The 16515-nt window shown below is 45.7% G+C and overlaps 1 protein-coding gene across 1 annotated transcript in view; it reads left to right on the top strand.

The window, feature by feature from the left end:
• Window positions 1-16515, top strand: part of DMRT1 (doublesex and mab-3 related transcription factor 1) — a 102245-nt gene that overhangs the window by 20798 nt on the left and 64932 nt on the right. The window contains exon 3 of the mRNA XM_050944300.1: window positions 10772-11055. Within this exon, the coding sequence (XP_050800257.1) occupies window positions 10772-11055 (284 nt within the window). The remainder of the gene's footprint in view (window positions 1-10771; window positions 11056-16515) is intronic.

Genomic DNA, 16515 nt, shown 5'->3' with positions numbered 1-16515 from the left:
TTAACATGAATTTCTACTTTGAAAAGTGGCTATGTAAAACTGGCACCTTCTTACCAAACAGATCAGCTCCGTGTGTGTGTATTGAGAGCAATATCTAATCACTTTTGGACAATAGTACATTTTTCTCATTTGCCCTGCACAGCTTAGAGAGAGCTGAATTATTTTCCTGCATATGCATCAACAATCAAATTATTTATTAAGTTCCAATCAGTTATGTTTGTGCAAATCCATTGAAGGAACAGGCTTGGACCTGTGTCACTGAAGGCATCATCCGAAGACTCTGGGGCTGCAGAGGAATCGCCAAGGGCCCAGGTTAGCCTGCAGAACCTTTATTACAGGTGATGGACAAGAAGGGGAAAAACCCCAGCTTGGCTGAGTTTGCAGGACTGGCAATTAGAAAAAAAATCCTTTCATTTGTAAGCTTTGCATATTAGAGCAGGAGTACTGAGAGACAATGAGCCAGGAACCCCACAATGTCCTTTTTCCAGAGACACTTAGAGTATAATTGCCCTTTAACTCTCTTGGTGCACTAGGATGTCAGTGACTGGCCTCAGTAATAATTCCTTCCAAATGTAGAAGTGTGGCCTCCTGTGTAAAAGTCGAAATGAACACGTGCAAGCGCTTCTGCTGCTAAACAAGCTCCATTCATGTCCCTAGTCCATGTGTTCTGCCACTTAGCATGCAGTTGTAAATGTGAATGCTTTGAGTTACCTGTATCAACCAGTCCTAATGGGATTGCCATTTCCTTGAGCATTGGGACAAAGCTAGAGGTGTTGCTCATTGGCTGGGGAACCTTGGAGATGCAGCAGAGTTACTCTTGCTTCACAGCAGCAGCAAAATGGCAGAGGCAAATCTCCATGTCTGTAGAGAGCCTAATTTAAGTGATCCTTTTAAGGGTCTTAAATGCCTTTGTTTTGTACATTGGGCTTTGGTGGGGTCATGAGGGAGGGTTGCACTGATGAAGCTACACCATTGCACACTTGTAGGGCTTGATTCATGGTTCCGTGCCGCACATGTGTAGCTGTTTATGCCTGTGCAAAGCATGGCCATCCTGAGGGATTTTTCAAGTTATTGGAGTGCAGGAAAAGCGTCTGAGAAGTTTCTTAAAACAGGGAGGGAAAATCCTCACTTTCATTCTGTAATTAAAAATGGCCGACTGGCTTTTTATTGGAATTTCTTTAACAATAAGTTAATGTTCTCGCTATTTTAAATTCACCTTTGGGCTAAGAACAAGCCTGAGAACTTCGCCAGAAAGTTATAAACACCTGAAAATCGGGCATTAGAAAGAAAGCGCCTCCTAAATTTATATCTGTAGAGTCATCATAAAATGATTTTTTAAAAAGAAAATCAGAAACATTCCTTAGGGAGTCAATTTCTCCCCCCCCCCATTTAATTAATTAATTTTTCTGGGTAAATAGCTTTTTCTGTAGACAGCTTCTTCTCATAGAGCAGCAAAGAGTCCTGTGGCACCTTATAGACTAACAGACATATTGGAGCATGAGCTTTTGTGGGAGATGGAGTTCCTGAAGTGATGGAAAATCCCCTTCTGTCACTGAAGGGAGAACCTCTGATTCTTCTCATAGAGGATCAGAGTCAGTGGTGTAGCCAAGTTCTAACAGCAGAGGGAGCGAACACATAAAAAAGGGCACCACCCGCCACAGGGCAGCGAAGAAAAAAAAAAAGAAAAACCCAAGTCTTGCCTCCGAAGACTGAAGAACCTGCCGCCGAATTACCCGCTGAAGACCCAGAGCGACTGAAGAACCTGCTGCCAAATTTCCCGCTGGAGACCCGGAGCGACTGAAGGACCTGCTACTGAATTGCTGCCGAAGACCCAGAGCGACTGAAGGACCTGCTGCTGAATTGCTGCCGAAGACCTGGAGTGACTGAAGGACCCGCCGCCGAAGTGCCGCCCCTGCAGGGAAGCGCCCCTGAGTGAGTAAAAATTAAAAAGGTGCCACTTTGAGGGAATGTACTCTGTGGGAGAGGCCGTTCCCCCTGCTTCTCTCCGCCTACGCTACTGATCAGAGTCTGCTACTGTGACTCAGTGACTAGTATCTTACTCATGGAGCAATCCCATTAATTTCAATGGGATTACTTGCGGGGTAAGATGTTACCTGTACTCAGGCCATGTCTACAGTGCAGGTGCCACAGTGGCATAGCTGTGGTACCATGGCTATGCTGCGGTAGTGCCATAATGGAGACTCCCTTTAGAGACAGAAGGGGATTTTCCATCACTCCAGGAACTCCATCTCCTTGAGCAAGGGTAGCTAGGTAGACGGAAGCATTCTTCCATCGATCTCGGTGCAGCCACACCAGGGTTTAGGTTGGCACTGTAGCCATGCCATACTAGCTTTTAAAAGTAGACCAGGACATATGGTAAGTATCAGAAGCTAGCCCTTAGCTAGATGTCTGAGGGCGGTGAAAGGGAAGTTCTGATGTTCCTTTCACTTTCACTAGTATACATAAGGAGTGACTCCGCTGAAGCCAATTGGGCCTGACTCTCATTTATACTAAGGCCCCTTTGCATTGCTCTGGCAGTGTAAAGGGGCTTTAAATTAGGCATAAATATAATTTACACCCACATTAGGGCCTCTTTATGCTGCCAGAACAGTGTAAAGGGCCTTAGTGTAAATGAGAATCAGGCTCAACAGAGTTACACTGGTGTAAAACTGGCTTAAGTAGAAAGAAGCTCATGGGACTGAGATGAGAGAGGGGGAGAGGGGGAGTTGAAGAATAGAACTGCCGGCACTTCTGGGATCTAATATTCAGGCAGACCTATTTGTTGCTACTGTACTTCCCAGCTTAGGCTAAAAAGGGTTGTCCCACCCTCCTACCCGCCCTTTATTAACAGAAAAAATATTACAGAAAAATTTTTTTTGGGGGGGGGGAGGGGGGTGATTTGCAATGTTTCAGACCGCTCCATGTGTTACATACCTGTGTAGGGTACGCATAATAAATCACATGCTACATGCTTCAACGAATTACTGCTGGCTTTTGTAGGCGCAGTGACAAGAGCTCTAAAGGTCAAAAAAGCTTCCTTAACAAATTTGATAAGATAGTGCAGTGAGCTGTAAAGGCATAAAGTCCTGGGGGTCGGAAACCAGACTAGAAGAAATAATTATGCATGGTAATGGGTAATTACAGATAATGGCCTATTTTGGGGGGTGGCAGAAAATACACAGCCCCACAACCTTGCCTGGAATGCACATTGTCTAGCACATTAACTTTATAGCAAGCTAAAAGTTCAGCACTGGAACAAAAACAAATCCCTAATTTACAAGGGAAATAGCATAGAAATGTTCTTTTCAGAGGCTGAATTTATTTTTAAAGGCAGAACAAACGTGAGGGGTTTGTTTTGTTCCAACACCCCGCAGTCAAAAGAACACTGATGGCTAAGCAGAAAATAGTTAATGGTGCCAGCTTTGTTTGACATCTAAAATAACTCTGTCATGACTGTCTGGTGGGAGAAACATATTGTTCCAGCATTTCTGATTATTACTTTAGGGAGTGATTTCACACTAGCCTCTTTCAAGGCTACTGTCCGACTTCAGAGGCAGCCATGAATTGAACTAACACACTGCCAGAGCAGCATTGCCAGGGCAGTTAGTAGGCGAGTTAGAATGCATTCAGCTGAGCAGGAGGGAAATTGTTAAGTGCAGATCCTACACTCTTAGGAGGGCTGAAGACAACTATTGGCTGCTGAGGTGAATGGGTTTTTCTTCCCCAGCTTACGGGGTGTGTGTGTGCATGTGTGTATGCAAACTTGGTTAATGACAATGAACATGCAATGGATCACCTAATGATTACCTGTTCTATTCATTCTCTCTGAAGCACCTGGCATTGGCCACTGTTGGAAAACGGAGGCCTGGACTAGATGGACCTTTGTCTGACCAAGTCTGGCCTTCTTATGTTCTTAGTTGTAAACAATCAGAAATCAGCAAGTGCAGAAAACGAGGTTCACATAATCAAGGCCGGCTCCAGGGGTTTTGCTGCCCCAAGCAGCCAAAAAAAAAAAAAAAGTAAGTCACGACTGGGATCTGCAGCAATTCAGCAGGAGGTCCTTCGTTCCAACCAGGAGTGAGCGACCCTCCTCCGAATTGCCGCCATGTAGCTGGACCTGCTGCCCCTCTCTGGAGTGGCCGCCCCAAGCACCTGCTTGCTAAGCTAGTGCCTGGAGCCGGCCCTGCACATAATAATGGTTATTCACAGTGCATGTATGCAGTTTCCCCTTCCACTGTGTATATCCATGCAGCTCTCATTGAAATCATATATACAAGGGCGAGTAAATGTTACTAGAAGAACAGTAACTTTTGCATTTCTTGATTATATGTTTAGTTCTGTCATTGTGTCCTTATGATTGCGTTAGTATACATTTTTGTATTGAGTGTGCCTTATTTTGTGAAAAAGAAAGAAAAAAAAACAGGGAAAGAGCGATTTCAACACTGACTTAGGTGCTGATTGCACTGTGAGCATCTGTGGCTGCATACCCCCAAATATTAGCAGCTATGGGGGTTCCTCTGACTTGTGGACTGGCATTGCACAGTGTGCAAGGGACCAAATCCTGGAGCCCTTACCCAAGCCAGATTACCATTGTGGTTAATGAGCCACTGGTTTAAATCACCTTCTTCTGCAAAAAGAACTTTGAATAGTGGGCCAACTCCTCAGCCCATATAGATTGGCATAGCTCTGTTGAAGTGAATGATACTATGCTGATTTATTCTGACTGTTGATCTGGTGCACTATTTTAAAGCATGTGGCTAAGTAGAGGCATGGGATCTGAGCCTCTCATAGGGATGTGGATATATAGGACTCTTAGGTGCAGCTGACCCAGGATCTTGCCTCTTTTAAAAAAAAAAATCTCAACCCTCCTGAAATGAATTACTGGTTAATTACTATTAATATGCCATAGACCTGAAGAGCCGTGTACAATAGTGAAAGATCAATAATAGTATTTATCATGAGGTATATTGATCTTCCATCTCAGAGTGGGTCATATTTCACACCACATCCTTCAGTGCACAAAAGTAGCAGAGATACTGTATAAGGCTAAGTAAACAGGTAGAAATGAGCTTAGTGATCAAGTACAGTGTATGAGGACTGGAATGGGAAGTGATAACATCAACCTGGCAAAGGGTGCCAGATGGGAGGGAGGGTGTAGGGGGCGGCACTGTATGTCAAGCCCGAATTAGAGACCGGCCTGGGAGAAGATGTGGTTTACATGAATCAGGTACATGAATCATGTATAGTATACGTGAATCAGGGACCAGTGTGGGGAGGAGGCAGATGGTGCCCTATTGCCTGCCTGCATCAGTGACCAGTGTGTGTGTAGGAGACCTGGGCAGCACCACATTGTGTGGGCACTGGTTTCTGGTAGGCAGGAGAGGCGAGTGGTGCTGTATGGTGTGCCAGTATCACAGACTAGTGTGGGGGAGGACACACGTGGGGCCTTAAGACGTGCCTGCCTCAGTGACCTGAAGGCTGAGAACGATTTTTCCAACCCCTCTCTCCTCATATGTGTGCATTGGCGGGTTGCTGCTTTGCTTCAGTATTGAACCCTGTGTTCTTGACCCCATTTTGGCTACAGTTGCACAAATTACTACTGTACCTTAAGAAGGTTGGTAAACGATTACACCTATGCAGCATCTGAAGTCCCAGAATACTTTGTAGACTTAGGGCAAGGCTGGTCCTGGTCCTACAAATGCATAGAACTAGGGAGAGGGTGCAAGGAAGCTCTCCTGGTTCCCAAGCATGGGGACCAGGGACAGCCAAGGACAGTATAAGGCTAGCACCTGCAGCAACACTAACCTTCCAAAGTGTGCAGGGAAGGGCAGAGTTGGGAGCACATAAGGCAGCTGATTAAAAGATGTAGTATCAGTTCTCCTTGGAGCATCATCCCTAATATTGAGGTCCAACTGGAGTGATGCACCCCTCATGTAAAGGGATCACTTTGTTCGTCACGGAAATGCAGCTACCTCTGGAGTAAGAAAGCAGTAGCCAGTCTGCCAGCAGCACTGTACAAGTGCTGAGGGTTTTATTTGGGGGAACAGATGAAAAATTGCTTATGAAATGAAAACAGAGTCAATCTGGGCAGGCTGTAGTTAGCAGAATGCAACCTGCCCAGGCTACTGAAGCTGACAACTCTTCTTTAATAAATTCAGCGCTAGGGGTTCTTTAATGACTACGAGTGGGGAAGGATTTGGTTTTATGTCTGATGTACAACACAGTTCCTAACCAGTACAGCACTTCCAGCACTATGCTGGAGGGAACTCAAGGGAATGGGCCAGCTACGGAGTAACCACTCCCACCAGCACCTAGCTTTTCCTTGAAGCTCTCCCAATTACCGAGTGTCTTATCCTGACCCTGTTTAGTTTAAGAGTTGGTAGAAATGCAGGCAGATTAAATGCCTATAAGTCTCTCCTTCAAACACACTCCTTTTGAAGTTTAGTGTCCAGTTTTGCTTCAGGAGATTTCAAATTCAGTCAGGAAAATAGAAGGAAAATACAAGTAGAAGATGTGGTTAAGTATTCTGGTCCCTAATCTTGCTCCTGTGCGCCATTCAGGGGCACAATATTCTGAAAGAGAATTCCCTGGGAACACAAACACCGTAGGAGCAAGTGGCTCCTTGCAGCCCCCGGCGTCTGGTGTATACCAGGAGCAGGAAGATGCGTCTGGTCCGAGCTCTCAAAGCAGCCAGCACCAGCACTAGTGTGCTGTGAATCAGAGTAACCCCGTGAGGCTGCTCCAACTTTCACCAAAGGACATTCCCATAGCCCAGAATCCAGGTGGTGCAAAGATGCCATAAAGCTATGCCTTCTGTGTTGTATCTCTGAGGACATGCAGCCCTGAATCTAGCCAAGAATACTCCAAGGAAAGGCAGTAACCAGTCACCATACATGGCTGCAAAGAAAAGCGCTTAGGTTTTAAATCCTGGGTGCAGGAGTTGGCTGGAACCTGTGCTAATTCTCAGCTGCTCTTGGCATGATGTTGCGATTTCCTGCATCTTTTGGAATATAACACGGTAGTGCCATGAGACCTCACTGAGGCCTCATTCTTCTGCCATGTCTCACGTGGCAAGAGCATTTGGGTCTGCTGCAAAGACCAGTGCAGTCACTAAGAGTTGCTCCAGGTAAGGGAGACTGTTTTACTTTCCCTGAACTTTCTTCCTATGTCTCCTGCTTTTCTGGTGTATTGTTAGGACTGCTTCCCTGCCCTCTGGCTGTAGCTCACAGGGGATGTTTGTCAGACCCATTATAAGAATTGTGGATTCAATAATTTCATGTTCATGAAAGAAAAACATCCCAGGCTTCTGACAGTTTGGGATTTATGCATGTGAGTGAGTGGGCGAGTGAGTGAACTGGCAAACTGATGAGTCTTAAAAGAGCAGCTCATAGGATTGTACAGATTATTAGAGGACGGGATATGGCAGAAGAGACACAAAGGACCAGACCAATAGGTTCATCATGGGGCCCAAGCGCTAAGCCACCAGGGACTACAACCTCATCAGGAAAAAAAGAGCAATGGCAAGTCAACCCCTTAACTCAGTAAACGCCAAATGATGGCTGCCCAGCATGGGTATGCTGTAGAGTGTGCATGAAGCTATTAGCTCCCTTTGTGCTCCTATGAAGGAGGCAGCCATAATGCTGCATCCAGTGCCTCTTTTCCAGGAGGGAGAGCGCTAACCCTACCAGCAGTACTGAACACCCAGAAGGGATGTGTTTAGGGATTTGGGGCATGACTATGGCTGTACCCCTGCTTCAGCCCTTCCCACCATGAAGGACCTTTGGAAGCACCAGGAGGCTGTTGCTGGGGCTATAGGGAGCACAACACCCTTTCTAAAAGTGCAAGCATGTGAGCAAGCCCCCGCCCCCCAGTATGCTTGCTCCTTCCCTGCACAGGCATAAAGTGCCTTGCGTTACCTTCTGTCTCCTATACAATCTGTATCCCAGCACGGGAAGGATGGAGGACATTACATTTGGCTGTTGACATATAGTATGAGAAGCCGAGCAGCCTGGCTGTGGTATTATTCAAAACCTAAGTTTAGGGTCAAGGTAATCCAGGGATTGTTTGACTGTGTTGTGGAAAATCAACCACACGTTGAGTCTGGATTAGATCAGCCTGAGGCTCCTTTATTTTATGTGAGCATATATGCAAGGAGAGTCAGCATAGCCCCATGCAAGGTGGCAAGCTGCTCTGCCCGCCTTAAACTTTAACTAGCTTATAAAGGTTAAAACTACAGATAAATTACACATACTTCCATATTAATTACCTTATTTGGAATACATTGCAAAATTAATACAGTCAAGAGCAAAAAGTAGCATCTCCCCCTCTAGGCCCCTCCTGTTACTCACTGTCTGTTCTTTTGTGGTCAGTGACCTTTTTAACACAACTGTTGTGGTTATATATTTTATAAGCCTGGCTATTGCAATTTATGCTACTTGGGGACTTTTTCACTCTGCCCCCTCATGCCCTTTAGACACACAAAGCCATTGTTCTGCTTTGGGGAGTTTCCATACAAAAAAAAGACTTGGTCAACTCTTTAGGGCTGTAAGCTTGACCAGAGTCCTAAGGCCTCCCTAAATTTTCCTTCACAACTGATTAGCTTTTCAGTTCCAGTCACCTGAGTTCAGATTTGACCCAAGTCCCAGATGAGATGAACTTGGAGGGTAAACCTGGCAGACTCTGCGTAGCAGAGATACAGGCAACAGCACCAAAAACTGGGATGGAGGTGCAGTAATAGAGCCATATGGGAAAGGTTTCTGCTTACTTGACCTGATATACTCTAAGCAGGGCTCTAGTAGCCTCACTTGCACAAATGCTGTCGTGTAGATTTGAGAAATGTTCAGAATGTAAGTGCTCCAATGGCTGGATTTGCACTCGGGCAGAGCCTAGGTACTGGGAGAGTCAGGACAGAGAGAAAACCCACAGTATTTAAATTAGCAAGTTGCTTTGTTTTGACATGTGTAAAGATAAACTCCAGTGAACTCAATGGAGTTACAGCAGGGATGAAACTGCGCTATAGACCTGGCGTGATACAGCTGTTGATTGTGAGGGATCTTAATTTCAAGCAGGGAAGGGTGGCAGGGTTGGGTTGAAACCTGTAATAAATGGTACTATTGATCATTTGCAGCTGGAGTGGAGCTCATAAATAATGCTTTACAATTTAGGGTCCTTGTGAGGTAGGTAAATACAGTTGTGTCTATTTCACAGAGATGGTTACTGGGGCAGAGAAATATTAAAGTGACTTGACCAAGATCACACAGGCTCTGTCTACTAAGGGGATTTTGTATAAACATTCCATTACTGTTGTTAGCACTGGTTCAGCTCTGAAAGTGTCTACAATATTAGGAGACCTAGAATAGAAAGGTCACTGGCTGGCCACCACTGTCCTTGTTAACACCCTGTCATGTCACCCTGCTCAGAACAGATCTAATCAACATCGTGTTAAAAACAGAAGCAGCAGCAGCTGTCTACACCTGGGATTGTAATGTTGCAGACACCTCTGAAGCTGAAATGTTATTGGCGATGGGGGGGAAAGCTTTAGAAAACATCCCTAGTGTAGATAGGGCCACAGTGACTCAATGACAGAACCAAGTGATCGAGTTCTGAAGTGTTTGTGCCTCTGATAAAATATACTCTGTTCAGTACTTAGCCCAGTTCCCCACTGTATTAATACTATATCTTGGAAAGTTACAGCGTTGTTTCCTGTGCTCTTATGTTAGTACCTCTAAACCCATGTGACTGTATGCTGACTATGCTATGTGGGGGGCACTGCACAGACCTGATGTATGTGTATGAGACAGAGTAGGGGTGTGGAGCACCTGCGAAGTGTTAAAGGGCAATCCCCCTCCCCTCAGAGGAGTTAGAAGACACCAGACCTGCCCTGGGCTAATATAGAGGGAGTGGAATTTATATATTCATACATTAGCAGCTGAGAATGAAGTTGGAGCCTGACTCCCTTCCCAGAAGGAGGGGAAGGAAAGAGGACGGAGCCTTCTTTCTTCAGACAATAGGGGAGGGATGTGGTGGAGGCAGCCCACAATCTAAGCAGTCAGGAGTAAGATTGAGAGCGTGGCCAGGAATCCTGTGAAGCAACAAAATAATCATCACCTCTTTCTGTGGTGCCGTGGAAACTGGTGCAAGGGATTCCAATATGGGTGATTGCCTGAGAAAAATATGGCTGCATTTTGAGTCTGTTTCGAGAGGAAAGGGGTTGAGTGTTCCTGCCGAAAATAGTCTGAGCCACCCCCAACATATCAGGGTTTGGATTGCCGCGGCTCACCCTGCTGTGCCTGGGTTTCACAACTTGTGTGACATGTACACTCATCCTCTTCCCATTCTAAAGCCATGTTTATAGAGTGCCCCAGCTGTCACCTGCATATAACCAGGTACAAAGGGGTGAATGAAGAGAACCGGTGTCAGCCTGAGGTCAGCATCTTTCTGTTATGTTGCACTTTTAAAATGTAATGGTGTAAATCTATTTAATTCTAGGTTACACATGCTGAGGTTCTGGCCCAATCTCTAATCTTCTAGTTGGTTTTGCCTCAGGTGAGATAGTCAGTGGGAGAGGTCTTTCAGGCTCAGCCTTGCCTCTGAATGAATAGCTGCCTGCTGACGCTCTAATGAACAGCAAGCCCTGCCTCCCTTCAGCTTTCACCTCCTCCTATCTGTCACCCCCATCAAGCCAACAGATGCAGAAGCAGCTTAGTGAAAGGTGAAAGATAGACCCTCCTGTTCAATAACCAGCTGTGGTTTGGTTTTCTTTTCTTTTCAGAGGGACGGATGCTCATTCAGGACATTCCTTCCATCACCAGCAGAGGGCATCTGGAGAGCACATCTGACTTGGTTGTGGACTCCACCTACTACAGCAGTTTTTACCAGCCATCCCTGTATCCTTACTACAACAACCTTTACAACTACTCCCAATACCAGATGGCAGTGGCCAGTGAATCCTCCTCTAGTGATATGGGGGGCACACTAGTAGGGTCACCTATGAAAAACAGCCTGCGAAGCCTCCCAGCCACATATATGTCAAGCCAATCAGGAAACCAGTGGCAGGTACTGTGTAACAGAAATGACGTTGGAATTCTGTGTGAAATGTGCTGGGGTCCATGAGCCTGATCCTAACCTCATTTACACTGATGGAACTCCATTCGCTTCAGTGTAGTTGCTGTAGTTCTCAGCAGTCTGAGATTGGAACCAGACTCTAGATGTGTGTTAGGGTATGGTTTTTTTTTTTTTCTTAAAGAAAAGAAATGTCCTGGGATCCGAAAGCATTATGAAGACTATGTGACAGGCTGTCAACACAATTGAAAAGGGTTTACGCTTTATTTTTTTATTATTTTCCTTTTATAATTAAATTTTAGTTTAGTAAGAGTTTGTTTCCAGAAATAATACGATTATAATCAGTAAATTTACCAGCCGGAGAGCTCAGGGACTCTCATAGAGGTAATTAGAGAAAGCAGTGTTTTGCACTGGAGAGACTGTGTTCTTTAGGATCTCTCTTCATTTCTCTTTTATGATTCCCCTTCAAAGACCGTACATAGAAATGACCCCTCCTCCCAGCCTGCTAAAACAGTCCATGCCACTCTATGATTGGCTGGCAAGGGTCAATTGAGCATGACACAAAGCTGTTCTTCATGTGAATGTTAACTCTGCCAGGAAGAAGGGAATTGGACTTGGCTCCTCCGTGTAACAGTTTGTGATTGCTAGGCCAGCCCTGAGGCATCTTTTAAGCTGTGTGTACCACTATTATATGCAACATTAAACCCAATCTCTCCCCCTTAACCTGAAATAATATTAACCCCCAAGTGTTCAAAGAGGTAGGCAGGGCTTATGGGGAAATCAATCATTTTTTTTGTTTTTACATTTTTTTTGCTATAATTAAGTTGCATGAATTTCTAAATGAAAAGTCATTTGAAACAGGAAAAGTGGAATTTTTCATTTAAAAAATGACAGTTGCAAAACGTTTTTAGAAATTTTAGAATTGAAAATTCTTCACTACCAATCGTTTCCCACAAAAATTTCAATTTCAGCAAATCAGCAATTTCCATCACAAAAATTTTGTTGAAAAATTTCCATTCAACTCTGTGAGTATCCATTTGCACGTGGTTTACACATACACAGCTGCAGAACTGCAAGTGTGAAATTGGAAAAGAGGCTGTTCCTGGTAGGCCCACAAACAGTTGGTCTATTGTATTTTGAACCCCTAAGCCAAATGAGCTATTCCTCTAGCAATTTTTTTTTTTAACCTTTTTCAAGCTCCATTTCCCAGTCTGGAGAAGGACCAAAGGGTTATTTGAGGTCAGAGACTGGCCAAAAAAAAAAAAAAAAGAGAGAAAATCTGAGAGAGTGAAAGGTTGACTGGTCAGAGAAAGAGAAATCAAGAGTAGGAAATGCAGTCACTCAGTGCCACTCACCACCTCACGCTGCGTATTCCTCACTGTCCTTTGGAAGTGCTCCTCATGCAGCCACACCCTTTATGCTCCCAACTTCCCTGGGTTCCTTGTCTCCCTCTTGCAAAGCACGATAGTGCACAACACAATAGTAAAACTTACAGCTAAGGGTCTGATGTCCAGCTCCTGTAGATGTACTCGTGCTAACACTCTAAAAGTAGTAATGTCGCTGTGGGTTAGTCTGGACACTGTGGATATATACTGGACATGGCTAGCCTGTGCCATTACTCTAGCTACACTACTATTTTTAGTGTACAAACTTGATGGGAGCTAGCATGAATATGCTGTATGAGCTGGGAATCACCTCCTCCCAGCTCCAAGTGTAGACATTCCCACACGGAGAAGAGAAGTTTCCTTCATCAGAGGCTCCACTTTGAGACACCCCACCCCAAAAAAGATAAATTGCCAGAAAATCCTCATTTCTTTAAGGAGATAAAAAGATATTGCCCTGAACTGAGAGGTTTGATCCATTCACATTTGAGCTATGGGGCAGCATTGGAAATATTTTGTGTTCCAGTATAGTAGGTTCTAGAAATATCATCATAGTTCCTCCTCCCACTTACAGTACTCTTCGAGTGAGGCTTCCCAAATGCTGCATAATTCTTTTTTCACTCCCTCCACATGGAAAAACCCTTTTGGAAATCCAGATTAAGGGCAACTCCTGAGGGAAGAGGGTAGGTTCAAGGCTCTGGCTTTGTGACAGGCTCTGTTTTCTCCTCGTTCAAGTCCTTCACACTGGAGATTATTCCTGCTTTTCTGAGAAAAGAACTGGCCAGACTTCTCTATGCCTGAGCTCCATGCTGAGACAGCTTCCTACAGATCAGAGTGATTTGCTCTCTCTCTCCACTTCTAGGTGCACATGCGTGAAAACTGGTGCTGCCCCTCACACAAACTGGTTGTTAGAGGCTGTTCTAGAGCTGTATTCAAGGTCACACGTGGGGAGGAGGATTTGGATCCCACTCATGCCAGTGCTTTACAGTATCATTGGTTTACTGCTCTTAATTTTGTTCAATCCAAGTTTTACTTGTTTGATTAATATGATACAATGCAATACGATATAGCTTGTAAAATGTTTTGGATTCTACCTTTCACTGTAAATCTGTGTTTGTACAGCCCCTGGCACAATGGGGTCCTGGTCCATTGCTGGAGCTCCTAGAGCTACCGCCATGAAAATAATAAGTCATAATATTTACATCATGAACAATATGCTTTTAAAATGGACTGTCAGTCATGTGATTCACAACTCCTCCAACTAATAGTGATCCCTCCTGTGGTTGCCTCAGTGACTGAGAAAAATAATGGAAAGTGAGGGGTGCATGAGTTGACATAATACATAGGTGTATGCATGTAGTCTGAAGAGTTGTAGGAGAGCTAGCTGCTGCATGAAGAGCTATATGGAAGACATTATGCCCTGCATAGTGGAGATAGTATCTAAGCTATTGTGTTCTGATGTGTAGTGTAAACTTGAATCTAGATTATTTCTAAACTCATGAATTTTATGTATCTGTGGCTTGAGGTGAGCTTTAGCTCACTGTGATATGAAGAGTGGTAGCCATGTTAGTCTGTATCAGCAAAAAGAATGAGGAGTACTTGTGGCACCTTAGAGACTAACCAATTTATTTGAGCATAAGCTTTCATAGGCTAAAACCAACTTCATCAGATGCATGCGGTGGAAAATACAGTAGGAAAAAATATATATACAGAGAACATGAAAAAATGGGTGTTGCCATACCAACTGTAGTCAGAATAAACAGCAGGAGAAAAAAAACTTTTGTAGTGATAATCAGGATGGCCCATTTCCAACAGTTGCTATTAAGCATTGTTATAGATCTTTATACATGAACCATTTACCTACAGTCTGAGTTACGGTGCCCCAGCTGCTTAAAATATATTACATTGTTTTTAACAATATTCAGGGATGGGAGGAGAATCATCTTTTTTGTTAAGCTCTTACTTTAGAAACTCAAGATCTTTTGTTTCCTCACCAGTTTCATTTCCTTGGGTCTTGGAAAAGCTAACCCAGCTGCACATTTTAAATGCCAGCTTTTCTGCTGTTGACAGCAGTTGGATATGGAGAACAATTAAACGTAACATTTATACAGAGGACTGTTACCCTTTAGCTAGCACTTTAACACCACTGCCTTGAGACTCAGAATACAGTCATCAAGCCAGATCCTCCGCTGGTCTGTATAGGTCCAGCTGTGTTCAAGACAGTGGAGCTAAACCAGTTTACACCAGCTGAGGATCTGGCCCATCAACTTACTGGCCAACAAGGACTGGTTGAGAATCCTAGTGCTGTTTTCTGGTCAAAAGTCACTGCTAAGAGATTTGAGTCATTAACTTCTCCTTGTTGCAGTCATAGCTGTCCCAGTCTCAAATGGGCAAGTTAGTGAGAATGGCCCAGAAATTGAACCTAGGTCTTCTGCCACACAATGGAAAGCACAGTCACTAAGAACATGGCCAGGGTCCTGTAGCTTTTTTCCTGCTGTTTGTGGTGGAGTTGCAGGAAGGAATGGTGTTGTTTGAAGAGTTAGGAATAATGTGACTGACATACTGTTATAACGGAGAGACAAAGTGGGTGAGGTAATTTTTATTGGGCCAATTTTTGTTGGTTAGAGAGACACATCTTCACATCTGTGTAGCTCGAAAGCATGTCTCTCTCATCAACAGAAATTGGTCCAATAAAAGATATTCTTCTTCGAGTGATTGCTCATATCCATTCCAGTTAGGTGTGTGTGCCGCGCGTGCACATTTGTCGGAAAACTTTTACCCTAGCAACTCAGTGGGCCGGCAGGTCGCCCCCTAGAGTGGCGCCATCATGGCGCTTGATATATACCCCTGCCGGCCCACCCGCTCCTCAGTTCCTTCTTACCGCCCGTGTCGGTCGTTGGAACAGTGGAGTGTGGCTTAGCTGACCTCCACTTCCCTAGCTACTCGTAGTTCTCGTATATAGTTATGCCGTTATAATCCTTTTATATATATATTTGTATAGTTATACGTTTTTTCTTTGCTAACATAGTTAGTTTAGTAATTGTTAGCGGGGTTCAGGAAGTAGCCCCTTCCATGAACCCGGTGCCGGAGCCCATGCACGGCTCACCGGGTTTTAAAATGGGCTCGGCCTGCCAGAAGCCGATGCCGAAGGGAGATCCACACGACTCCTGTTTGAAGTGCCTCAGGGAATCACACTTGACAGCTAAGTGCCCCATTTGCAAGGCTTTTAAGCCGAGAACAAAAAGGAGCGGGACTTTCACTTACCCCTCCACCTTTGGCGCCGAGCGATGATCAAGCGGCTGGCAGAAGCGCCTCCTCGGCACCGGACCCCGCCGGTACTGCCAAGGCCTTTCGGCACCGGCCGTCGCCGGCACCGAAGTCGACTCGGCACCGCTCCCTTCCTCCGAGGTCGAGAGAGCCTACGATTCCTTCTGGTGCCTGACGGCTCCCCGGCACGCGCCGTGGTTGAGCCCCCTGCTCCTGCTGCTTCCGTGACACCTGCATCGCAGCCAGAGAGCTCGTCTAAGTCGGATTGCCCGGCACCGACACCTGCAGAGGCACCGATGACATCGGCACCGTCGATTCCAGTCCCCCAGGGCCATTGAATCCGGTGCCTGACAGCTCCCCGGCACGCGCCGTGGTAGAGCTTACTGCTCCTGCTGCTTCCGTGCCAACTGCACCGCAGCCAGAGAGCTCGTCTAAGTCGGATCGCCCGGCACCGACACCTGCTGAGGCACCGACGACGTCGGCACCGTCGATCCCGGTCCCACAAGGGCCGTAGAATCCGGTGCCTGACGGCTCCCCGGCACGCGCCGTGGTTGAGCTGCTGCTCCTGCTGCTTCCGTGCCAACGGCACCGCAGCCAGAGAGCTCGTCTAAGTCGGATCGCCCGGCACCGACACCTCTGAGGCACTGACAACGTCGGCACCGTCGATTCCAGTCCCACAAGGGCCGTAGAATCCGGTGCCTGACGGCTCCCCGGCACGCGCCGTGGTTGAGCTACTGCTCCTGCTGCTTCCGTGCCAACGGCACCGCAGCCAGAGAGCTCGTCACAGTCGGATCGCCCGGCACCG

This window comes from Gopherus flavomarginatus, chromosome 3, assembly GCF_025201925.1.
Source record: "Gopherus flavomarginatus isolate rGopFla2 chromosome 3, rGopFla2.mat.asm, whole genome shotgun sequence".
Classification (NCBI taxonomy): Eukaryota; Metazoa; Chordata; order Testudines; family Testudinidae; genus Gopherus; species Gopherus flavomarginatus.
Note: the sequence above shows the minus strand (reverse complement) of the source record. Positions and strands in the feature narration are given on the sequence as shown.